The sequence below is a fragment of the Mesoplodon bidens genome (genome assembly GCF_964165515.1).
Source record: "Mesoplodon bidens genome assembly, chromosome: 6".
Lineage (NCBI taxonomy): Eukaryota > Metazoa > Chordata > Mammalia > Artiodactyla > Ziphiidae > Mesoplodon > Mesoplodon bidens.
The window spans coordinates 38,116,787-38,142,773 of NC_138162.1; the positions used below are offsets into that span (position 1 = coordinate 38,116,787).

At 49.3% G+C, this 25,987-nt stretch overlaps 1 protein-coding gene across 1 annotated transcript; it reads left to right on the forward strand.

Annotated features, from left to right (window-relative positions):
• The first annotated feature begins 19,905 nt into the window (after positions 1-19,905).
• LOC308619466 (transcription initiation factor TFIID subunit 7) lies at positions 19,906-21,833 on the forward strand. The gene has a single exon (XM_081238290.1). It carries the CDS (start codon positions 20,243-20,245, stop codon positions 21,290-21,292), a length of 1,050 nt encoding a protein of 349 aa, XP_081094416.1. The 5' UTR covers positions 19,906-20,242; the 3' UTR covers positions 21,293-21,833.
• The last annotated feature ends 4,154 nt before the right edge of the window (positions 21,834-25,987 follow it).

Below are 25,987 nucleotides of genomic sequence, written 5' to 3' on the forward strand. Positions count from 1 at the left end.
TCTTGGTTTCTATTACTACTCTCCAATAAAAGGAATCAGGGCTCCTCAGAGAAATGACTGATTCTAGGACTGGGGCAGGAAATACACAAAATGAGCCTGGAGCATCTTGTGGTACCAGAAAGTCAGGAAGTGTTAAACACACACACAAACATGCATGCTAAACACATATACACACAGATACACACACACACACAAACTCACACACCCCAAAGGGAGTATGTCAAAGGAGCACAGTCGCCAAAAGCAAACGCTCCCAATGGCCAAAGCTGGAACAATTCAAACAACAAAATTAAGTAGTATTGGATTATAACCCAAAGGATAAAATAGATATCCACGAGTCTATACTTATATAAATAAATATCAATAATTGAATAAATTAATATTTAGGGGAAAACAGACAATTCTGTGTGGAAGAATTCCAAATACTTTATGTATATACTCTGTCCTCAAGGAGGTGGATCATAACTCTCCACTCTTTGGGTTTGTGCTTCACATAGTGACTTCCTTCCAACAAGTGTACTGTGGAAGGGGTGGAGGAGTGACTTTACAGTGGAGAAATCTGAGACACGACCTCAGCCAGGTTATCAAGGTCAACATCAACAGTCAAATCACGTTGATAGCATGTACCCTTGATATGATGTTATAAAAAAGGCACTTTATCTGGTTGTCCTCCCAAAAAACCATAATCCCAGTCTTACCATGAGAAAAGCATTGGACAGTTTACATTAGTGAGGTATGCTACAAAACACTTGATCACTGTGCCTCAAAACCGTCAAGGTTGGGCTTCACTGGTGGCGCGGTGGTTGAGAGTCTGCCTGCCAATGCAGGGGACACGGGTTCGAGCCCTGGCCTGGGAAGATCCCACATGCCAGGGAGCAACTAAGCCCGTGCACCACAACTACTGAGCCTGCACTCTAGAGCCCGTGAGCCACAACTACTGAGCCCATGTGCCGCAACTACGGAGGCCCACGCGCCTACAGCCCGTGCTCCACAACGAGAGAGACCACTGAAATGAGAGGCCCACACACTGCAACGAAGAGTAGCCCCCGCTCTCTGCAACTAGAGAAAGCCCGCGCGCAGGAACGAACACCCAACACAGCCAAAAATAAATAAATAAATAAAATAAATTAAAAAAAAACTGTCAAGGTTATCAAAAACAAGAAAAGCCTGAGAAACTACCACAGCCCAGAGGAGCCTAAGGGGGCTTGATAACTAAATGTAATGTGGTGTCCTGGATGGAGGCCTGAAATGGAATTAAGGTCACTAGGCAAAAGCCAAGGAAATCTGAATAAAGTACAGACTCTGGTTAATATTATTGTATTAATATTGGCTCATTAATTGTAAAAAAGGTACCACACTAGTGTACGGTGTCAATAATAGAGGAAATTGGGAATGAGATATATAAGAACTCTGTATTATCCCCTTAATTTTTCTGTATATCTAAAACCATTCTAAAATATATATAGTCTATTAGATAAAACAAAAAAGGTAATGATGATTTGATTGTAACATCAGAGTAGTGATACTTTGAGATATCTATAAAAAGTGCCTTAGGAAATTGTCTGTGATATCTGCTGGTGATATAGTCACAGGTACTCCTAATATTATTGTGGTTTGTTGTCTGCATTTAGATTTAAAGGAAATTCTAAATACTAAATTCCAGTTAGAGGTTAGTGAAATTAAAGATGTAATATTCCCATCCAGATTCCACATACACTTTGATACATATTAAGAATCCCCTGCTCTTTTGTGAGGTCTAATTTTATGAAAGTGAAACTCAGAGAGATGAATTAGGTTGTTCCAGCTTTTAAAAAGCCCGCATTCTAGGGTCAAGAATTCTTACTGAGCCTTGTTGAAACTGTTTGCTACACTACCTCCTAATTTTGGAACTGCTAAACAGAGAGTTGGGAACTCTTCCTAGATTAAAAGTACTGCCTTGGCCTTGTGCAATTATACCGTTTAGGTTGCTGGACAAATCCAAGGATAAAACTGGCCTGGACCTAGTGATGGGCAATTCCAAAAGCAAGCTGAATGTGAGAAGTTCACTCACAGAGAACCCTAGTGTCAAAGAGCCTCTCTACTTGGGAATGGCTCAACACTGGGAAAATAAACCCTGGTTCAGCTGTAAAGAGAGCACATCCTTGGCCTTTTTTCCCCCTTAAGTCCGGAAACTGATGATCTGGTCAGCTTAGGAGAGGGAGGGAGGGAAGGAGGGAGGGAGGAAGATGAGAGAGAGAGAGAAACCTGTTAATAGCTGGTACCAATTTAAAGAGATAAGGAAAGGGCTTATTATATACGTATATGCTAATATTATTCTTAAGCCAATTCTGATAAATCCTTCGGGAAAGAAAGAGATGCAGCCATCTGTTAATGTGGCTTCAGCTTCTTTGTTTCCAAATGTTACAGCTGTCACCAGACCAGCCATTCCACTTGGGGCGAGGCCAGGGGGTTAGAGGGGGAACATCTGTCCACTAAGGACACCACTAAACAGCAACAAAATCTTGGGGCAACCCCTCTCTCTTTCCTCAAGTGCTTTTGCTAGCTGGTCCTACTTCCCTGTTGGAAGCCATCCTGGAGCCATTGCACCATGACAAAGTCATGAGCAACGGAAGGCGAAACTGCAAGGCAGCGCCATGCCAGGAAGGTGGACTACAGCTCCGTTGTTATGTTTTATGATAATAAATTTACATACAGGGTCAATTTTGGGGGGATGTTGCTCCACGTGAAAGAAAAATTCCTCTAGGACTCCCCCTCCTGAAACTACCACAGAATGGGAAGTACCCACTAAAGCCTCGGAGAAATAGGTAAAGAATTAAGAGCCTGGAACTAAGGGGATGTTTTTATGAAAAACACCCTCTAGTATGGAGTTATGGCCATGGGCCGGAGTTCCTGATGACATAGGAAATTTATGGTTCTATTAAAAAGGAAGATTAATTAGAAAAGCAAATGACTAGAGCAGAATTGGTTGCCAGGATAGGGAGAAGACACTGTCTCAGTTGAAGGAAACAACGAGAAAGAGCATGCAGGTACATTGAAAATATTTTCATGGAACCATTGTAAAAGGTTGCCCATGCAAGAAGAGAAATAGGAACAAGTAGCTCCAACTTTTATAATTAAAATAATCATATAACTGCTTGGCTTGGTTACTAAGAAATAACCTGTGATTAATGGGAACTTGGGGAAATATTTTAATAAGACATCTAGAAACTAGGGGATATTTTTTTTTAAATCTTTATAGAATATTTTGAGGTTTGATTGTGCTAATATTGTTTGGCCACGTACCTGGTAATGTAATCAACTACAATATATAAACCTGTGATTGTAAACAATAGAAGAAGAATGAAGAATAAAGACATGAGAAAGAGAAACATGCAATGCTGATACCTTAAGAAGTGTAATAGAATTATTTCCTTTGCCAACGCTATCCATCCCTCGGGTATCCCTGGACTCGCTGGAGCTGGACTCCGGCAAGTGGTGCCCGAACAGGGACCTGAAGGGTAAGTGTAAATAGAGTGAGTTCGGGATAGCTAGGCTTCCACTAGGGTGCTGCAGACCCCCTTGCAGAGTATAGGCAAGTTAAGTGAAGGGTGGACAATCTAATAAGTAATATAAAAGGTAAGTTAACTATGGGTCATAAGGAATCTAAAGAGAGAAAATTATTTATTGATATTATTAAACATATGTTATCTGGAAGAGGTATTAAGGTAACTACTAGTCAATTAGCTAACTTTTTTAACTTTATTCAAGAACAATGTCCATGGTTCCCAGAGGAAGGTACAGTTAATTTGGATACATGGGCTAAGGTAGGGGATCAATTAAAAACATATTATTCACTTCATGGGCCTGAAAAAGTTCCTGTAGATATTTTTGCTCTATGGAATCTCATTAGAGATAACTTAGATCCAGTACAAGAAAGACAGAGAATACCTTATATGGGAACTCCAGAAGAAAGTACTCCCTTAATACCTCCAAAACCACCTCCTAAGAAAGTATTGGCAGCTACATTTGAAAAATGTAAAATAGATGATGATGATGATGAGTTGTCCCCTCAGGACCAAAAAGACCTGGAGGAGGCTGCTGCTGCTTATCATAGAGAGCCAAATCCTTGGGATTTTCCTGTTATTAATTCTGAGACAAAAACACCTTTGCCAAAAATTAGTTATCCTGCATTACCAGATTATAAACAAGAGATGCCTTTGAGACCACCTCCACCTCCTCCAACTAACAAAATGATTAAAAATACATTTAATATTAAGCCAAAGATGCATTCCAGAAGAATGCAGGTCTCTGATGATCCAGAATTTGCTGCTTGTTTCCCTGTAGGTTTTGAAGGAGCCTTTGATGATGGGGTGACATGGGAACCTCTGCCTTATAAGATTCTCAAAGAATTAAAGGCTGCATATGCTGATTATGGACCACTAGCTCCCTATACACTCACTTTGCTAGATGCTCTTGCTAACAGATGGATGACACCATATGATTGGGTCCAAGTGGCTCGAGTCTGTCTCTCAGGTGGGCAATATCTGTTGTGGAAAACAGAATATGAAGACTTAGCTAAAAAACAAAGTGCAATTAATAAAAGACAAAGGAAAGCTGATATCTTGTTGGATATGTTAATAGGTGAGGGAGATTATGATACTGCACAAAGTCAAATGTACCTAGATAAGGAGGTCTTGATGCAGGTCACTAGTTGTGCTGTTGATGCCTGGAAATCTCTTCCTTTGGTGGCTGGGAAAGCAACTACCTCGGGGGAAATTAAGCAAAGGGCTGATGAAGCATATGAAGACTTTGTGTCAAGATTAACACAGGCAGTACAGAGAGTAATTACCAATCAAGAGGCAGCTGATATGCTTGTTAAGCAATTGGCATTTGAAAATGTAAACAGTACCCGTCAAGCATTATTGAGACCTATTTGGAAAACTGGAAATATAACTGATTTTATTAAACAATGTGCAGACGTAGGACCTGCCTTTATACAGGGCGTTGCTATAGCAGCTGCATTAAAAGGGGAAATGTATCCACAATATGTACAAAATATAATAAAGAAAAAAGGAGCTCCTGTCATTATGGCTGGGGGTAATCCCGGAAATTATTGTTATGCCTGTGGTAAGCCAGGTCATTTTAGTAGAGCATGTCCTTATAAGAATGCAGATAACCAACAAGAAGCACCTAACATGCCTCCACTATCGGTTCCTTCACCTATAAATTCAAAAGTCAATCTTCCAAAGACTTTATGTCCACGGTGTCAGAAGGGTTATCATTGGGCAAAAGAATGTAGATCTAAATTTCATAAGAATGGACAACTTTTACCACCTAATTCTGACACAGGGAATTCGGGAAACTTCCAGGGGGGCCTGCCCCAGGCCCCCAAAATGATAGGGGCAACACAAATAAATACATCCCAACATCTGAACCCCTTCCTTCCTTTCACTCCATCTCAGAACTCTTCAGAGCAACCCCAGGCAGTGCAGGATTGGACTTGTGTTCCACCACCTCAACAATATTATCTCCTGATGCTCCTCCAATAAAAATTCCTACTGGAATCAAAGGGCCATTGCCAGAAGGTGTATCGGGTCTCATATTGGGAAGAAGTTCATCATCTCTTGCAGGATTAACAGTTTTGCCAGGTGTTATAGATTCTGACTATACAGGAGAACTACAAATTATGGTGGCTCCCCCTACAAAAACGCAACAAATATTTAAAGGTCAAAGAATAGCTCAATTGCTTTTGCTCCCATATTATCAGACGGGACAATCTGTAATTGATAAACCTAGAAATGAAGGAGGTTTTGGATCCAGTGATATGGCTTTTTGGGTACAGGAAATTACCCAGTCTAGACCTACAAAAGCACTAAGGGTTAATGGAAAAGAGATTATAGGATTATTGGATACTGGAGCAGATGTGTCCTGTGTGGCTGGTAAGGATTGGCCTCCAGCCTGGCCAACTAAAAGTACTCATAATGAGCTTACAGGTTTGGGGAAAGCTCCACCTGTAGCAAAAAGTTCACAAATATTGCATTGGACCAATGAGGAAGGTCAATCAGGTACATTTTGTCCTTATATAATACCTTCTTTGCCATTCACCCTTTGGGGAAGAGATATATTGGCACAAATGGGAATGCTATTATATAGCCCAGAAGAAAAGGTTACTTCTCAAATGTTAAATATGAGATATGATCCCAATAAGGGATTAGGTAAGGAACAACAAGGTGATATGTTGCCCATACTAACTAAACAACATAAATTTAGGCAAGGTTTGGGTTATCCAAATTTATAAATATGGCCATTGCTCGAGCTGCTGACCCCATTTCTTGGAAAGCAGATCTTCCTGTATGGGTAGAACAATGGCCATTAACTATGGAAAAATTGTCAGCAGCAAGACAATTGGTACAATAGCAATTAGAAGCAGGACATATTGAAAGTTCCAACAGTCCATGGAATACACCAATTTTTGTAATAAAGAAGAAATCAGGAAAATGGAGACTCTTACAAGATCTAAGGGCAATTAATAATACTATGGAAGATATGGGAGCTTTACAGCCTGGATTGCCCTCTCCTGTTGCTGTTCCAATAAATTATAATATAATTATTATAGATTTACAAGATTGCTTTTTTACTATTCCTTTGGACCCTCAAGATAGAAAAAGATTTGCTTTTAGTGTACCCTCTACTAACTTTAAACAACCTTATCAAAGATATCAATGGAAAGTATTACCTCAGGGAATGAAAAATAGTCCAACCTTATGTCAAAAATTTGTGGATAAGGTTATAACAGAAATAAGAATTAATAATCCGGAAGTATATAGGATACACTATATGGATGATATATTGTTGGCCCATTCACATAGAGGATATTTACAAGAAGTCTTACAGCATTTAACAGAGGCATTGCAAAAAAAATGGACTCCAAATAGCTCCGGAAAAGATTCAAACTGAACCACCTATGACTTATTTGGGGAGAATAATACATACACAAACTGTGACACATCAACCATTACAACTTCGGAAAGATAATTTACGAACATTAAATGACTATCAAAAACTATTGGGAGATATTAATTGGATTAGACCTTATTTTAAAATAACTACAGCAGAATTGAAGCCTTTATTTAACATATTACAGGGAAATTCAGATCCAAGCTCATCTAGAAATATGACTCCTGAAGCAGAAAAGGCTTTACAGTCTATTGAATCTGCTTTAAACAACTGCTTCTTACAAAGAATAGATTCCACAAAAGAATGGTGTTTGCTAATCTTGCCCACTCCAGTCACACCTACAGGTATACTTTGGCAGGAAGGACCTTTGGAATGGATCCATTTACCAGCTACTTCAAAGAAAATAGTTAGTTCCTATCCTATGTTAACAGCAACTTTAATAGCTAAAGGAAGAAAAAGAAGTAAGGAATTGTTTGGAAAGGATGTAACTAATATAATTATCCCTTATAATAAAGATCAACTACAAATTTTATTACAGAATGATGAAGACTGGCAAATAGCTCTTAGTTCTTATACTGGACAAATTCTGTTTCATTTGCCAAAACATCCGCTATTACAATTTTTTGCTACACATCCAGTTATATTTCCTAAATGCTGTGCTGATCAGCCAATAGAAAATGCAGCTTTAGTTTTTACAGATGGATCATCTAATGGAAAAGCTGCTTTACTTATTAATAATGTTTCAAAGGTAATTCAAACTCAGGAAACTTCTGCTCAAAAAGCGGAATTAATTGCAACAATACATGCTTTCGCTGAGCTGCAGAACCAGACTTTTAATTTATATTCAGACTCACAGTATGTGGTTAAGCTATTTCCTCATATAGAAACCGCTGCTGCAGCAGATGCAAAACCTCACCATCGGAGAGAGACCAATTCTTTGTCTGCCGCGTCCGCGCCCGAGACCTCGCAAGAGACAAGCCATCTCTACGAGAACTTCGAATCCACCAACTTGGGGTCAGGTTAAACGACTTGCTGACGACGCCGAGAAAGTGGTAACAGACCAGGGAGCTGCCTTAACACCTGGAAATCTTTTTGTTGCTATGCTTGCTATATTGGCCTGCCAGGTAACTAGGGGAAATGCTTTGGGTAATTCTTATTGGACTTATCTCCCTGATCCACCAATTTTACAAACTGTAGCCTGGGATAATGAGGATATACCAGTATCTACTACTATGCCCAGGTTAATGGGAGGAGCCATAAGCTCCTATCCATATAATAAATTTAAAACAAATAATAATTTTACTTTTCATGGAAAATCAGGGTTCCATCCTATATGTTTTATATTTCCATCAATTAATAATTCTGTAGCCTCTCGTAAGGATGGATGTATACCGGTTTTTCTTAAAGGACAGCTTACTGCTTCTCCTTCGAGTTAATCTAATAAGAGACTTCTTTGGTCTTTGGTTTATCTAGCACCCGGAGAAGATCCAACTTATAATCAACCTTCCTCTCATCCTTTAAAATTTCCTCCTTGTAATCCTCCTTATGGTATTCGTACAGGAGTACAATCATCTATATTACAATCTCCGGAAGACCAATTGGATAATAACTGGGATGCTGTAGATACCAATACAGGATTTCCTACATGGAATTATTGTATATATTCTTCAAGAATAGATATTCCCATACAGGATACCACAAAAAATGTGCATGATTGGAGTAATCCTGATCCATCTAAGGATTATAGATCTTATTTACAACATCATGCACGTTATGATTGGAACAATTCATTCATTCCTGCTTCTATGCATGTTAATAGATGGCACACTGGACGATAGGATAACATCCTCCTATCCTAACTATGGCTCAAGATAATATGTATTATGCACAGACCCAGCTTTGGAAAGCTATTACTGCACCATCGCCAGTTATTCTTCATAGTCCTAACAATATGGGCATTTATTTTATGCAGGGTTGTGTGTCAGCGCCTTATGTATTCTTGGTAGCCCCAAAATATGTGGATCTAAATATTTATCATAATACTTCTGATTCTACTTTTTGGATACATTGCTATGATTGTATTTTGACAAGTTGTATAAATCCCTCTATGAATGTACGAGTTTTAATGATTCTTAAACGACCACCAACCATACATTATGTTGCCTGTAAAATTATCCTCTGCCTGGTATGATGATTATGGCTTACAAGTTTTGCATGAAACTGAACTTTTATTACGTTCAAAGAGATTTGTTGCAGCTTTGATTCTAGGAATATCTACATTTATAGCTGTAATAGCATCATTTTCTCTTTCAATGAGTTCCTTAGCTCAACAAGTACATACAGCTCAACATGTAAATGAGCTTTCAAAAAATGTATCTTTAGCTCTGGCTACTCAGGAAGTTATAGACAGAAAGTTAGAAGCAAAGGTGGATGCCTTAGAAGAAGCAATTTTACACATAGGGCAGGAATTAACAGCGCTCAAAGTAAGATTAGCTTTGAGGTGTCTTAAAAAATATAGATGGATTTGTGTTACTCCTCTAAAAGTGAATGAATCATCATTCTATTCTTGGGAACACATTCAGACTCATATTATGGGAGTTTGGAACCAAACAGATGTTAGTTTAGACCTTACTAAATTACATCAAGAGATTCATAACATAGGAAATACAAACTTAGATTTATCTCCGGCACAGTCTGCTCAAAATTTTTTTGAAAGTATTAAGTCATTTGTGTCACATAAAACCTTATTCTCAATGCTCATTAATGGAGGAATCATTGCAGTAGTTGTACTAATTCTGATATTTTTACTTCCAGTCATCGTCAGAATAATTATTAAAAGCATCAAACAACTTTCCGTGGAGCTACATACTGCACTTTTAAAAAATAAAAAAGGGGGAGATGTCGGAAGCCATCCTGGAGCCATTGCACCATGACAAAGTCATGAGCAACGGAAGGCGAAACTGCAAGGCAGCGCCATTCCAGGAAGGTGGACTACAGCTCCGTTATGTTTTACGGTAATAAATTTACATACAGGGTCAATTTTGGGGGGATGTTGCTCCACGTGAAAGAAAAATTCCTCTAGGACTCCCCCTCCTGAAACTACCACAGAATGGGAAGTACCCACTAAAGCCCCGGAGAAATAGGTAAAGAATTAAGAGCCTGGAACTAAGGGGATGTTTTTATGAAAAACACCCTCTAGTATGGAGTTATGGCCATGGGCCGGAGTTCCTGATGACATAGGAAATTTATGGTTCTATTATAAAGGAAGATTAATTATAGAAAAGCAAATGACTAGAGCAGAATTGGTTGCTAGGGTAGGGAGAAAACGCTGTCTCAGTTGAAGGAAACAAGGAGAAAGAGCATGCAGGGTATACTGTAAATATTTTCATGGAACCATTGTAATAGGTTGACCATGCAAGAAGAGAAATAGGAACAAGTAGCTCAAACTTTTACAATTGAAATAATCATATAACTGCTTGGCTTGGTTACTAAGAAATAACCTGTGATTAATGGGAACTTGGCGAAATATTTTAATAGGACATCTAGAAACTAGGGGATATTTTTTTTAAAAAAATCTTTATAGAATATTTTGAGGTTTGATTGTGCTAAGATTGTTTGGCCACGTACCTGGTAATGTAATCAACTACAATATATAAACCTGTGATTGTGAAGAATAAAGACATAAGAGAAACATGCAATGCTGATACTTTAAGAAGTGTAATAGAATTATTTCCTTCGCCGACGCTATCCATCCCTCGGGTATCCCTGGACTCGCTGGAGCTGGACTCCGGCACACGTTCAGCATAAAAAGAGCCTATCCAGCAACGGAGTGGGGTCACCTTTTGCGGCGGTGTCCGGGCCCGGTTAGGCCGGAACACCCCTCCCCCGCTCCCACCCCTTCCCGCCCGCTTCACGAACTGGGGCTTCTCGGCTCGCCCTAGAGGCTCTGCGCTCTGGGGAGGCCGGAACCTCGCCTCTCCGCTTCCCCCTCTCGCCTGCCTGCCCCTGCCCTCCCCCCGCGCCCAGCGCCGCGCCGGGTGCGCCGGAGAAGCTCAACACGTATCAATTGAATTGAACTGCTGCGGGCGCAGGCTGTACGCCGCCGCCGTGCTCCGATCAGCACGACGTTACCGAGTGGAAATTTATGGAGCGAACGGTGTAAGCCAAAAGTTGCTCCCTGCCAAGGAAAATAAAACGCGGGAGATAATCTCCCAAGGCAGGGGTGAGGGGTCAGGACAGACCCTCTAATCATCTGAGATGCAGACTGTGAAATGCCCGAGAACGGGGAGAAATTCTGGTGGATCTCCACTCCCCTACCGCCCCCACTCCCGCCTCCTTGTGCCCCACGGGCTGCCTCCTTCATCCCCCGCCTCTCCAAACAATTCCCACACAATCGAAACGTCCGGGGAACTCGGGCGCGGAGTTCGGGCGGAACGGCCACCGTTGCCCAAGATAGTGTTTTCAGGTAGCTCTTGACACCGAAACGGTAAAGGGCTTCTCCGGGAGGAAGGGGGGACCCAGGGTGGGGATGGGCACCGACGCGCACTCGCCAGGCTCTCCTTGGTCTCGGAGGGGACGCACGACCGGGAGAGCGCAGCGCTGGTGGCGAGAGGAGGCAGCGGCGGCTGCCGCTGGGGTTTGACAGCTTTGGCTGAGCCGAGTGCTAGGCGCTTCACGGTAATTGCGGTCCTCCACTGGCCTTCTGGGTAGCGAGGGGAGTCTCGGCGCGCGGCTGGGAGAGCCGCCCCCACCGCCCCCCATCCCCTCGGCTCAGGATCAACAGGCCGCCCGCGCCGCCGCCGCCGCCCAAGTCGGTCTCTCGCTCGCCCAGGACGCGAGCCCGGGCGGGGTGTGCGCAGCCAACTCGGTCCAAGCGGGGGAGGGGAGGACAAGGGGCGAGGGGGACGCCACCCAAGTGGTCTGGGGTTCGGACCCAGATAGGCGAAACGCGCCGGGAATCGATGACGGCTGGGGAAACTCGGGCAAACCTTTCTTGGGGAATCACCCCTCCGACACCCCACCGCCCAGGCGCTGCAACGGAGGGTGAGCGGAAGGTGAGCGGAGGCTGGGGGAGCTCAAACTTGCGAGAGCTGGAGACGGCGGCGGGCGGGCGGCTGTCGCCCGAGCGCTGCGCCTGCGGGGGGAGGGGAGGCGGCTGCAGGGAGGGAAGGAGGGCGGGCGAGAGGGCGGAGGGAGGGGGAGGAGAAGAGGAGGGAACTAGGGAGGGGGGACGCGTTGGGATCGCGGCGTGCGGCGGCAGACGGAACCTGGGCTCCCAGCGGCGAGGTGAGGCGGAGCTATGCTCCTTGTTGAACGCGGACCGAGCTCGGCGGCAGCGGGGAAGACGCGCCGGAGCCCAGACCGTGACCGTGAGCGGGAGCGAAGCGGCAGCGGCGGCGGAGGGGGAGCCCGCGAGCTGCCGGGCGGGGAGCCCAAGCCGCGCTGTCGCCGCGCAGGGAAGACTTGGCCAACACACTCACACACACACATTCACACACCCAGCCCGAGCGGGCGCTCGCGGCTAATCGTCAACATGGCGCTGGGGCTCCTGCCCGAGTGCGGGCGGCAGCAGCGGCGACGCGAGAGCTGCTGAGCCCGGCCTAGCCCGGCCCAGCCGCCGGAGCCCGGAGGATCGCGCGGGGCGGTCGCCGCCTGTCCGGAGGCTTTGAGCCCGCCCCCGCCCCCACCCGGCCCAGAGCCCACCCCTCGGCGGGGCCGACCCCGAGGGCAGCCGGCTGGCAGCAGACGGCGAGGGAGGTGAGCGAGCGCGGCGCCGCGAGCGGGTTGCGGGCAGCGGGGGACGGCAAACTTTGCTGTTCGCCGGGCTTCCCCGTCCCGGCCCCTTCTCCCATCGCCAACGTCGCCACCCCACATTCCTCCAACCCCGCACACCTCTCCCCACCCACCCCACCTCCCGTCGCTCCTCCTCGCTGCCTCGACTCTGCTCCGGGGAAAACTTCAAAGCGCCGGATCGCAGGCTCCCTGCTTACTCCCCGGCTGGGGATTTCAGGTCAGTGCCCGGAACACCTTTCCCCGCGGAGGCCGCGCGGGCTGGCGTGCGTGCGTGCAGCGGGCTGCAGTCGGCCCCCTCCCTCGGGGCCCAGACTAGCGGCGGGTGGCTCCTCTGACTCTCTCGCGTACCCCTCGAAGCTTGTGCCTCGCGCTTCACTTTGGCTGCTTTGCTCGCTTTCGTTTTTATTTCCTAGCTGTAAGTTATTAAAAATGCAGCCAACCTAAGCGGCCCGGCGTGGGCTTCGGGGAGGGAGGGGCGCGGCGGGGGGTGGGTGCTGGGAGGAGAGCAGGGAGTTCGCGGAGTGGAAGTTTGCAGGCAGTGTGTGCCTGTGTGCGCGGGAGCGCGGTCGTCGCTGAGTGCCGCGAGTCGGGCGGGGGGGGCGGGGGGGGTGAGCTGGGCTGGAAGCTCGGCTCGGCGTTAGCTCAGTAGCAGGAAGGGGAGGGCGGCGGGTTCCCGTCTGCTTTCTTTTTCGACTCGGGAAAGAACTGTAAAAACCCCCAGCCGCCGCTGCCTCGTCTCGCCTCTCCGGGGGCAGCTCGTTCTTGCTCGTGGAACGACGGCGTGTGCGTGCGCGAGGGTGTGTGTGGCGGGCGCCCCGGGCCGAGCCGAGCTCGACCTGCCGCCGCTGCCGCGCGACTCGGGAGGGGAGTCCCGGTTTTTTGTTTTTTTGGTTTTTTTTGGCTTGCTCCAAAGCGTGAATCACGTGGATTAAAAAAAAAATACTAGGAAATCGAGCAGAGCGAGGGGTTCCGACTCGGCCCGCCCGCCAGCCAGCCAGTCAGGTCAGACGCTTTGTTTTGTAAATGTTCTTTTAAAATTTTAATCTGCCACCCTGGTCCACCCCCACCTTCCCCGCGACGTCGTGGGGTTGGTTTTAAGTTGTGAGACCCCAGGGGTGGGGGTAGATCGTGCGGGGGCGGGGGCGGCGGCGGGCGGGGGGGCGAGACCTGGGTCCTCTGGGTAGCGTGGAGTCTGGTGGAAAGCCCTGTAGGGCGTGTGCGAGTCTGCGGCCGGAGGAAGTTGGTCCCACTCGGAGGGCGTGCGGCGCAGAGGCTGAGGGCGAAGAGGAACTTGCGCACCCGGGCGCGATCCTCGGCCGAGGCGGGGAGGGCGAGGCGCCGCTGCGCCGCGGGGCCCGCGCTCGGAGCAGGCGGGCGGCTGCGCTGCAGAGCCTCCGCCAACTAGGGGGCTCGGGGCGGCGGCGAAGTGCTCCTGCTGTTGACCAAGCAAGCCCCGGGGCGCCGTGTGCGGAGTAGGGCGGCTCGAGGCACGCGTGGTCCAGGCGGGCTTCCCGCCGCCTGCACTCTCGAGTGGGCACGTCCCCGGGTCCCTGAGACGGCTGAGCCTGGCCGCGTGTAGGCCGAAGCCGGGGCGAGGCTTAATTTGCAGTTAATGAATCTTTTCCAGAAAGTCCGCGATCTCCAGCTAGAGGCTGTGAGTGCCCGCGCGCGAGGGCGCGCGCCGCCGGCGTCTAAAGGGTTGGGGGTTGCGGGGATGGGAGAGCGAAGGAGGGGGGAGGGTTATGTGTATTTAAAAACAAACCTTAAAAAAAGAAACCAGCGCGCTTCAAATAGGTATTCTTACAGCCTCTTGTGTCTAGAGTAGACAGCTCAGGGTTTTAGCTGGGTTTTTTTTTGTTTGTTTTTTTCTTTTTTGAGAGAAGGCCAGAGGAGGGGTAGTGGTATTTGATTCTAGGGGTAGTCTCTGGAGACAAATCCTTAAAATGACTTGGGAATAAAAACAAGGAGGAAATGGCCCACCCCAGAAGGTGGTGGGTGGTGAACGCAGACAGACTTGGGTATTTGTAGCCATCTGACACTTCCTGTGGCACTGGAAACGGACACCGCGGGCCGAAATCAATCCTTACGAGGTGTTGGATTCCGTTTGGCCAACAGAATTGCTTGTGTGGAAGGCATTTTAATTGTCGGCCTCCGAGACTCCTGTACGTGGACACTTGGAAAATACATTTGCTTCTCGACACTTCCCACTCCACCCCCGACCTGTTATCTGGTCTGTGCTTTGCAGTGTTGGTTCCCGTGTTTATTTTGGGCATGATTTCACCGCGAGGAGGAAGGGGGGAGATGGCGGTGATTAATATGCCGTCCAGGTTTAATCCGAGGCTGGCCTTTAGTGTGCGGGTTTACGCCGCCACTCACCGGGATTGCCTGGGGTAGTGGTGGGGGGGGGGCGCGGGGTTCGGGCGCCAGGCGCTCCGCGGGCAGGTCGGGGTTGGGGCTGTCCTTTGAGGCGCTGTCACCAGTAGGTGACTGAGAGTTAATTAGGAAGTGTTCTCCGGATCAATGGGCCGCACAGCTCATTAGCGATTCTCTCCAGCCCTTTGCAGGGCCGGCCGGGCCTGTGCCTCCCACACAGGCCGGGGCCCCGCGGCCCGGGCTGCGGAGAGCGCCTCTGGGAAGTGGGGAGGGATGGGCGGCGAGGGGCGACCGGGAGGCGAGTGTAACTTGGCCGGGCGGCGCGTTGCGTGCGGCGCCTCGAGGCCCGCGCAGCCCGCTCTTTGTTCCTGCTCTCGGTCGCCTCGACTGTGTCTTTAACTCTCTCCCGCTCGCGTCGCTGCCTGGCTGCTCCTTCCCGCCTCTCTCGCCTATCTCTTGTTCTCTAAGCACGACGCCTGTGCTCCCCGCCCAGTTTGGGAATTAGACAAGATAAAACTAGGACTGCCCAGCGCGCAGAGCTGTGACTGTGTCCCGGCAGCCGGGCTGGCGGGAGCGCTGTGCGCTCGGGGCAGCCCGAGCCCGTAGAGTCCCACCCCGACCCTGCAGGCGCGGTCACACTCCAGCGTTCTGTCCGCCGGGAACCGTGCGGTCAGGGGGAACCTGGGTAGGGTCTCCGCGCTCTCGCGGGTGTTGTTGGTGTGCCTGTGATAGATGGGTCTAGACAGGCATGCAGGCTCCCTCCCGGCTGAAGGACGGGAAGGGGGGGCGGGCCGCGGAGGCGGCGGCAGACTCCCGTGAGCGAGCGAGCCTTCGGGCCCAGCGACCAGGGTGGAGGGAAGGCTGCGAGGGTTTCTCTTAACCCTTTAAAGACGATAGGGAGAGTGGGGGTGGGGAGTGTAGTAGAAATTCCTGGAGGCAAAGTAGCCCCCTGGGGAGAGGAGGCGGGAGTCTGGGCTTAGGGTTTTCCTTTCTCTTCTGTGTATGCAATCTCACATCCTGGTACATTGGGCTCGATTCTTCGACGAACCAAACGCAGCTGCTAGGTGATCTAATTTGACCCGATACTTCTCACTGGGGAAGGTGTGAACACACACAGTGGGCACCCTCACTTAAGGAACTGAGTTGGGGAGATGCAGAGGTTAGACCTTACCGTTCCCAGCGGCCCAGTATGTGAAGGTCTGCTCAGAGCTTTAGTCAGTGGGGCCTCTGACCGAGAGTGTTGCCTACCAAAGACCCAAGCCTGAAATGCCTGGCCAGTGCGTACAGGTATGCGTCGGAGAGAGCAAAGGGGTCCTTGAGTTGTCTATGTAAATAAAAACACTTTTAACCATGAACTTGTGGAGAGTTCAAATAAGATATGTGCAGGGAGGCAGCCTCCAAACAGGAGTTGGACAGTGATGTGTACAAGGTCGATCATTTGTATACACATCCATGGGGTCAACATTGAATTGGTCTAAAAATTTAATACAACTCTGCAGGCATTGGTCTCGTTCTTTCCCTGAGGTAGAAATTGGTGGGTGGGTTACCCTATAGAGAAATGAATCATTAGTCACACTCCTCTCTCCTTCCCCCTCCTCTTCCTTTTAGGATTTGTAGTCTTAGGGGATCCTCTAGTTACATTAAACTGCAAACCCATATTGGTCTGGGAACGAGCCCCATTATAGGCAAAGCAAGAATGTAAGTCGTGGGGAGGTGTACGTGTTAGACAGGAATGCACAGATTAAGATGTGCGCCTGAATGACATGTGCGGAGACAAATCAAGACACTTGGGCTCTGGTGCCCACATGGAACGAGATACAGAAGAGAGGAAGAACTGGCCGCAAGGAATGTAAACATGGGTATGCAAATACTGAGACCTAGAGCGAGATTCTAGGAGAAAATCCCAGACTTTGTTGAGCTGGACACTGGAGCAGAATTTCTGTAAGTTCTTTTCGAGAGACAAAAGCCCATTTAAAGGTGTGAAGAGGGTCACTTGGAAACACAAAAAGCATTCACATGCATACATCCATGCTTAGATACACAGGCTGAATGACAAAAACCCCTCATTGCCTGATGAAGATTTTCCTGCCCGGTGAGACAGCAGGGCACGGAAGTGTGGGCCACACAACCACATTCGCACACTCATTCACTGGGAAATACTGTGTCTTCGGCTAGAGGGAAACTGAGGGCGACGGTGCCTAGCTAAGGGTGGATGGCCCTTGGTTACTAAGATTGCTTCTGGTTATAGTTTCTTCCCATCTAGAGTGGGGAAGAGAGTATGTCTTGAGCAGGTAGGAGGATTTCTGAAAGATTTTTGAGTTCTGGACCCTGAGAGGATGGATGGTGGAGGAAAAAGGAGTAGCTTTGCATTCTGGGTCGGAAGCAAGGGATGTTGCGCTCCTCTAAGCCCTGTTTGCTAAGGTGGCGCAGGGCCTAGTGAACTGAGAGAGACTGAACCGAAAGAAGTGCGAAGCTTGGCCTCTGGGCGGAATCAAGGGGAGGTATGCTTTCTTTCCCTTTTTTTCCCCCCCTTGAGGAGACCGTGCGGGGACGGCCAGCGTAGGGAGGATTAGCAGGCGCCTCTGTGACCCCAGACGCGCGCGTAAACTCGGCTTGGGTTTGATTTGCCCGCGGCGTCGATTTGCCGCGGTCCCTCTTTGTCTGAGCCCCGCCGTGAATTCCAGCTTTTATTGGGAAGACCGCACTCGGGTGGAGCCCCCGCTGGGTCGGGCACGACAGCCGGGCCCGCGGGGCTGGGCAGGAGGCTCGCCGGCCTCCGAGCCGCCCGAACCCCAGGACGGTCCTCGGGAGTGCCCAGCGGCCCCGGCAATGCCACCTCGGTGGTCTCCTCGAGGGCGGCGGGCCCGGCAGACCCAGCCCGGCGGGGCGGGGGGCCTCACGGGTCCACTTGGGCCGCCGTACCGCCCCTCTCCCCGCTGGCCCCACCGCTCCCCCGCCACCCCGAGGCCGAAAGGAGCTCTGAAGGCCCTTTGTTAAGCTCCAGGGTCACACCCGTGCCCCGGGGGCCGCGCAGGGGCGGGAGGACCTTCTCCTGGCTGGAGGCCTCCAGCCCTCGGCTCACATGGTTCGGGCCTGGAGTGGCCTCGCCCAGTCAGGGGAGGGGAGGCCGAAGCCGGCCTGGCCCGACCGGGCTGCTTCGCCCGAGTGTACGGCCGGCAGGATTCCGTCTGTTTGCAAGGCTGGCTGCGCTGCCGGGGCCGAGATGGTGGCGCTGGCTTGAGAAGCAGCCGGGGCAGGAGTGGAAGGTCTTCTCAGGCCACCCCCGTGGCAGCCAAGCCGCCTGTGCCCCGAGCACTTGGCCGGGGACGTCTCCCAACCTCCAGCCCGGCCCGATGGCTTTCGCTGGTTGCCCCCCACGTGTTCCTCCGGAAGGGATAGCTCACTTTCTGTTGGATGGGAATTAACCAACGAACTTTTCCCCCCGCAACGTTTCTGTAGAAGGCCCCCTTTCCCAGCGCAGGCTCATTTCCGCCGGCCCCTAGTCGAGGGTGTTGGAAATGGGGGGGGGGGCGTCCCCGCACTTTGTTATTTCTTAGAACCATGTCTCCCCGGCCAGCCATCGCCCCTCAGCACCCATGGGCTCCGGCGCCCCGTGATTAGACTAGCGGGGAAGTCCGCTAGGAGAAGATCCTGACAGCATAAGATAGAATTTGATCTAAAAGACAGTTTCCAGTATAATCTCATTATGCATCACAGACTCCCGGTGTTATTTTGTGGAAGGCGGACAATGATCAATTTACATTGACCCGGGGCTGGGCGAGCTTTTAGATGGTAATTGCCATATTGATTTGCATGCAAAAAGGAGACCTGCTAAAATTAAAGACCGGAAGCTAAATTAAACTAAATTTACTGTCTAGGTGCAAACCAGAGGAACTACTGGGGTGAAGAGGGTTAGTCAGGTCAGGGTGCCAGGGGCAGAGCAGGTGAGAGGCCCAAGAGCTCCGGGAGGTCACAGATTTGGTGATTGCAAAACGTGAGGAGGGGGTTTGTTTAGGGTATGAGGACCCAGCAGGGAAAAGTTATAAACAGGCACTATTGCATTGAAGGCACTGGGATCTTTTAATGCTAATAGTAACTGCGAGGGGGGAGGAGAGGTTTATAGGGTTATAGGGGTCTTCCTGCACCATTTCCGGCACCCCCCATTTCTGTTGTTCTACCCGAGCGCTCATAACCGTGCCAAGGGCACCCAAATTCTTGCATCTGAAGAGTTAAATTTTTTTTTTAAAGACAGGCCTTAAACTTCCCCCCCGCCCCGCGTCTGGTCTTTCGAAGAGAGCGAGACCAAGTTCTCGCGAGACGACGAGACGCCGGATAGCGTAATCGCGCGTTGCGCCTGCGCGCGCTGGGGCAGCTCGCACTTCCGCCCGAGGCGTGTTGCGACTCACAGCAGCTGCCGGTCTCGTGTGGTGACGCAGCTGTTTTTTCTCGGCTAGGTCTGCTGTAACGGACGGAGGCCGCCTGAGCTGCGGAGTTGCAGAATCTGGCGTTCGGAGCTGCGGTTCCTGGCGAGATTTCGCGTTGCCCGTCCTCAGCCATTTCACCGATAATCAGCGGATCGCTTTGCCAAGTGCCGGGAAGAGCAAAGGAATTCGGAAGGAGACTCTCGGCTCCCGGCCGCCTTTCTCTGAGTGGCTTCGTTTCCCGCTCGCGCCTGTCCGGAGAAACTGGACTTACAACCGTTACTGGATTGTAAGTACCCGAGGCGAAGAGAGCTCACTACGCCCCGCTTTTTGCGTATCTTTGTTCCGGGAGAGTTTGTGGATTGGGAGTATCTGCTGAGCCTTAACTTTCTGTGCCGAAAATCATTCCGTAGGAGCCGCCATTTGCTTTCCCTGCGTTGTCCTGCAGCGGCATCTAGAGGTTGGAACTTGGCATTGCAGCTAACAGATTTAAATGGACCTGAGTAAGGCAATGCGTCATTGACGACTGGTATTGTCACAGCATATTTAGAAAGACTTGGGGCTTAATTCAGAATAGACGCTTAGTTGCTGTTCTACCTAGAACTCTTTGTAATTAAAGACTTCAATTTATAAAGAACTGGTCTTTCTGTTGAAATAGCTGAAATTTTTTAGTGCAAGAAGTGGTTATTAGAGAAAAAGTGAGTCACGAAGAAATAAAGATGAGTAAGAGCAAAGATGATGCTCCTCATGAACTAGAGAGCCAGTTTATCTTACGCCTACCTCCGGAGTATGCCTCTACTGTGAGGCGGGCGGTACAGTCTGGTCATGTCAACCTGAAGGACAGACTGACAATTGAGTCACACCCTGATGGGCGTCATGGAATTGTCAGAGTGGACCAGGTCCCATTGGCATCAAAATTGGTAGATCTGCCATGTGTTATGGAAAGTTTGAAAACCATCGATAAAAAAACCTTTTACAAGACAGCTGATATCTCTCAGATGCTTGTCTGTACAGTTGATGGTGATCTCTATCCTCCTGTTGAGGAACCAGTTGCCACTGCTGATCCCAAAGCAAGCAAGAAAAAGGATAAGGACAAAGAGAAAAAGTTTATATGGAACCATGGAATTACTCCGCCTCTAAAAAATGTCAGAAAGAGAAGGTTCCGTAAGACAGCAAAGAAGAAATATATTGAGTCTCCAGATGTGGAAAAAGAAGTAAAGCGGTTGCTGAGCACAGATGCTGAAGCTGTCAGTACCCGTTGGGAAATAATTGCCGAAGATGAAACAAAAGAAGCAGAAAATCAAGGCCTTGATATCTCTTCCCCAGGAATGTCTGGCCACAGGCAGGGCCATGACTCATTAGAACATGATGAGCTTCGGGAGATATTCAACGATCTCAGCAGCAGCAGTGAAGATGAAGATGAGACACAGCATCAAGATGAAGAAGATATAAACATCATTGACACTGAGGAAGATCTGGAAAGGCAGCTACAGGACAAGCTAAATGAGTCAGATGAACACCACCAAGAAAACGAGGGAACTAATCAGCTGGTTATGGGAATTCAGAAACAGATTGATAACATGAAAGGCAAGCTCCAAGAGACCCAGGACAGGGCAAAGCGACAGGAGGATCTCATCATGAAAGTGGAAAACCTGGCTCTCAAGAACAGATTTCAGGCTGTGCTGGATGAACTGAAACAAAAGGAAGACCGAGAAAAGGAGCAGCTCAGCTCTTTGCAAGAAGAGCTAGAATCACTCCTAGCGAAGTGAGGAGAGTTTTGATACTTAATTTCATTCCTGACAGTGGTCAGCCTTGAAAGAAAAACTTTGTTTTCATCACCTGGACTAGATAGTAAAACTTTGCAGTAGTTCCCAATTTCCTCCACTGCCTTCTATTGGATTTGTTTTATAATTGTGAATTTCTATCTCATTTGTTTTTTGGAACCCCTTTGGTGGGTGTTTGTCCTGTAGTAAGTAGGAATGTATACATAGATAAACGTAGGGAAGTTGTAGGATTAGTGGAGTGAACAGTTCAGTTTGGTAATTAATCACAGCTTCACTGCAGGACTTTGCTGCTGTTTCTCCGTTTACCAGAAGCTGCCATTGCTACTCTGTGATGCCATCTGAGATAAATTAGTAGATTCTAGTTTGGTGGCAGTGAAGTTTGTTTACATACGTTTTCCCATGCTGTAGCTATTTTCCCAGTTATTCAAAGCAGTTTTCCACATTTTGCATTGCAAATCATTTCATAAAGTTGTTTTAACAATAAATAAAAGCAAGTAATTTTCACCTTAAAAAAAAAAAAACAGGCCTTAAGCTTCCCCCGCCCCCCCCCCCGCCCCCGCGTCTGGTCTTTCGAAGAGAGCGAGAGTAGGGGGCGGTTCTGCTTGCCGCTGCGGGCAGGCCTGGACCTTTGGAGGCTGCGGGAGTTCCTCCCCGGACGCAGCAGCAGCCCCAGACTCGGCCGGACGCCGATCGCTTTGGGAAGCGGCTCGCTCCAGGTGGCCCAAGTGGCGGGGGCGGGGGAGGGTCTGCCGGGGCCAGGGACTCACGGTGCCCGGGGGCGGGGGTCACCTCCCTGGAGGTTGGAAGGGCCTGCACGGAGCGGGTGGAGGAGGGAAGGCGGGGGCTGGAAATCCTGTCCCAATCGGCGGTGATCGCCAAGGCCGGAAAGTTTAAAAAAGAGAAAGCCACTGGCTGCGAGCCAGGGGCTTCCGGGCCGCCGGGGCGTGTTTGGCTGACTAGAGGAGTGAGGACCCGGCTCCGCCATCGCCTCGGTCCCTCCCGCTGCGGAGGCCCTGGCCTGCCCCAGGCGCTCCTGGAGCCATGTCACACATCCGGAGCCTCGGCCACTGGAGGAGCCACCCGCCCGGGGCCGGGAAGCCGCAGGGGCGGCTGAGTGTCTGGCGCTCCTGCCCGTCCCCCTTCCCACCGAGCTGAGCTGGAGACGGCCCTCGGTCGTGGAGCCTGTGGCGTCTGTGGCATCGGGTGTGGATGGTTTCCGGAGCTTCTGAAAGCCCGGGGCAGACCAGGAAATTGAAGATGGGGTGGGGAGGGGATGTGGAGCGCTGACCCTGCGCTGCTGGGATGAGAAGTTGGGGAGAGGAGAGATAACCCCAACCTCCGGCTTGTCTCGGGACTTGGCTTTTTGTGGGGACCCCCAGGAGTCCAGGAGGGTCCAGCATCTTGCAAGCCGCTTCCCCCTCAGTTGCCTCCCCAGCCCACTTCGGTCCCTGGGTTTTTCATTAAAGTCCTAGGAAAGGTAGATGTAGGCAGTCTTTCCAAAGGGCTTTTGCTCTGTCTAGATAATTTGATTTATTGCTTTATGTGACAAAACTAGTGTGGCAAGCCTTCTTGTAGTTCCAGGTGTCAGCACTTTTTACATTTTACAGAGACCTAAGAGTAGCACCTACCTCCCACTGCCTGTTCTGGGCTCGTGGAGGAGGGGAAAGTGGAGCCTTGTTGGGAATTCCTGGCCTCACACCAGTGTTCCAGTGTAGGGAGATGGGTAGGATGTTGGCAGAAATTTCGAAAGACTTCACATGGACCAAGAGATTTCTGGATGTAGGAGAAACTAGGGTGCGGCTCCTTGTGGACCGAATTTCATAGGTGTTAAGTGCTGTCCTTTTACTCTATTGGAGTACAAGGGCTAAGGAAGCCTTCCGAACTTCTTGGGGATTCTGGATGGCACAATTTGACCAATAATTGGCTCCTCTCCGCAACTCCAGGACTGAGTTTGACCGTGGCCCATTTTTACTAGCTGTGTGACCTTGGGGGCAGGTTATTTATGGCCTCTGAGCCTCAGTATCTTCATTTGTAAGACTGGGTATAATTTTCCACCTTTAGGATCAAAGAATACTTGGTTGGCACATAGTAGGCCTGGAGGATTAGTAATTGCTTTGAATGACTGGTCAGATTCCTATAGGTTGCTTCTCCGTTCCCTGCTGCCCCTGAGATGCCCGCCGCCCCCTCCCCCCCCAAGACCTGCGTAGGCCAGTGTCTGGGGACCAACCTGCAGGTTAAGCTCCCCTCCAAGGGTATTCCTGAGGCTATTCCTCCAGGCCTGCCTCCGTGGGTTCCTCTTTCCCTTTGTTACAGTTCTTTGCATTTTGGGCTTTAAAGGAATCCATATGAAAAGACTGGGACCTTTTGTTTTCTCCCCCTAAGTGGGATCATTTATATGGTTAGGAATTGATTCCAGAACCGGTATCTAGGTGCTCTTTGGCAAGTCCTCCCGTCATTCTTTCGGGGGGAGGGAACAGCAGCAGCTGGAGGGGAGAGACCTGGTGGGAAGAGGTGAAAGGGTCTGGCCCGCTGCAGAGGCCAGAGGTGCTGTGGTTTTTCTGATAGGGATTAAGTCCGGATGTTATGAGGTCTCAGTGTGGTTTTCAATAAAAGTCTGTCAGGGATTGCTGCTTTTCTATCGATATGTATTTTTAAAAATTACTAGCATGAGAAGAAAACCAGACCTGTATGGATCCAGGCCGGTAGTAAGCTACTGTGATCAGGTTTCCTACTAGACTCCCAGAGGGGAAGTCAGCGTTTGATTGAAGCTACACTTGGTTCTTGACTCTCTGGGGATGCCTGCTCTGAAACAGGAGCCCTCCCTTTCTCGCCTCCCCCCCACCCCCCTTTTCCCTTCTTCCCCTAAAAGGCTTTGTGCTGAAAGAGCTTCAGTAGGCATGAGTCCCTGGTACCTCTCTAAAGAATGCCTTCCAGCCTTTGCTGACATTGTTTTGTGAACAGTGGGTTTTACCAGGCCAGCAGTTTTCCCCCCATCTTAGCTCACTATTTTAGAGGTTCGAGTATGCCCAGGATGCGCCCAACTGCAGTGCTTTCCAGTGTGTGTAGCCAGGGCCTTGCCTGTAATCTGAAGACACCTTAACCTTTGCCCTAGGTGCCCCCCCGGGGGTGGGGGTGGTGAAGGTGGGGAGAGCAAGGACAGGGGATCGTTGTTGAGGGTCTGTTTGTTTTCTCCAGCCACAGAGGCAGAGGGGTGGAGTGGGGCGAGGCCGAGAGTACGTTCCAGCCTTGGGTTTGATTTAAAACTTGGTTTAATTGGAGAAACTCTTAGGCATTTAACAGTTCTGTACAAATGCAAACTTGAAATAGCTCTAGGCCTACGTCAATTAGGAAAGAATAAATGAAGTACAGAGATGTCCAAACTATGTAAATCCTAGAGTTGTCTGCCCTCCCATAAACACATGACAAATGCCAAGGCAGTTCCAGTCAAAACACCCATGGAACCAGCAGCCTCCATCCTTTGTATTTATTATTTTATCAACAGCATTTTACACAGCATTTAACAAGCACAGCCTGCCTGCTTTCCACCACTGCTCTCAGCAGACTGAGGGGTGGAAAACAGATGGGGGTGGCGAGGAGTGGTCTCTAGAAGAGACTTCTAAGCTGGAGAAATCTCTTCAGATGGGCAAGGAAAAGGAACATTTGGGGTTCCTTTCTCCTGGCCCCAAAGAGAAGACAAAAGTAATGCGTTGGAGGAAGAAATCCCCTCTCCCTTCTCCGGAGGAAAGTTGTGCAGATGTGGTCTGTCTAGTCTCCACTTGGATTCCAGAAGGTGTGAAGCAGGGTCTGCTTTCCCAACACTCTGCCCATCAGTTATTGGTGCTTTTCAAAGAATAAGTATTTGCTATCATTATTCTATATCCTGGTGGAAAGTTTATAACGAAAACTAATGCCTTTCTTAAGTCATAAAATGAGCCTTGTATGATTATTTAATTAAAATCTATTTAAGGACCGATTAGGCATGTAATTTGCGCTAATAATGACGATTATGGAAATGTTCGACTTAACCAAAAATCATAAAAGGAGACATTTTGATCAGTGGGGCGACCAGGAAGGATTCAGGGAGTTGGACGGTTTTCCGAAACACACGAGGCTTTGGGCTGCAGAAAGTGCCGAGCTGCCTAGCCTCTGGGACCACGGTAGAGAGGGCTGCAGGACCCCAGGCCTGGCCGGGGCAGGCCGACCCACACTTTGCTGAGCAGAGAAACCGACCCTGGGAGTCTGAACAACCTTTATTCCCAGCTGAGGAAATGGGGGAGGGGGCCTGGGAGGAGGAAACTCTGGGAGAGCTGATGAACCGCACAGAACTCTGCGCGAAACGGATGTGTTCTCTTGCTTTAACAATCAGCAGCGACACACGCACTGCTGCCTCGGCTAGCCTTGGCTGGAGCCTGGAGGGGTGGGGGGAGGGGGGTCTCTTGTTCCGGAGAAACCTGCCAGCTGCTGGGCTTGGTGCGAAGGCAGACACAATGCTGCTGTTGTTGGTTTGATCTCTAACTGGATTGGTAGTCTGGCTTTAACTATGTGGTGAGGGGGGAATGTGAAGGCTGTTTACAGCGAGTGCAAATAATGTGACAGCTGTTGGTGCACAAGCAGCGCTGTGCCTCCTGGGCGCTCACACAAAGCGCGCACTATGCAGGCCCGCGGAGAGCTGCAGAAGTG

Coding starts and splice junctions, on each gene's coding strand:
- LOC308619466 (XM_081238290.1), top strand. CDS start 20,243: ATGAGTAAGAGCAAAGATGATGCTCCTCATGAACTAGAGAGCCAGTTT.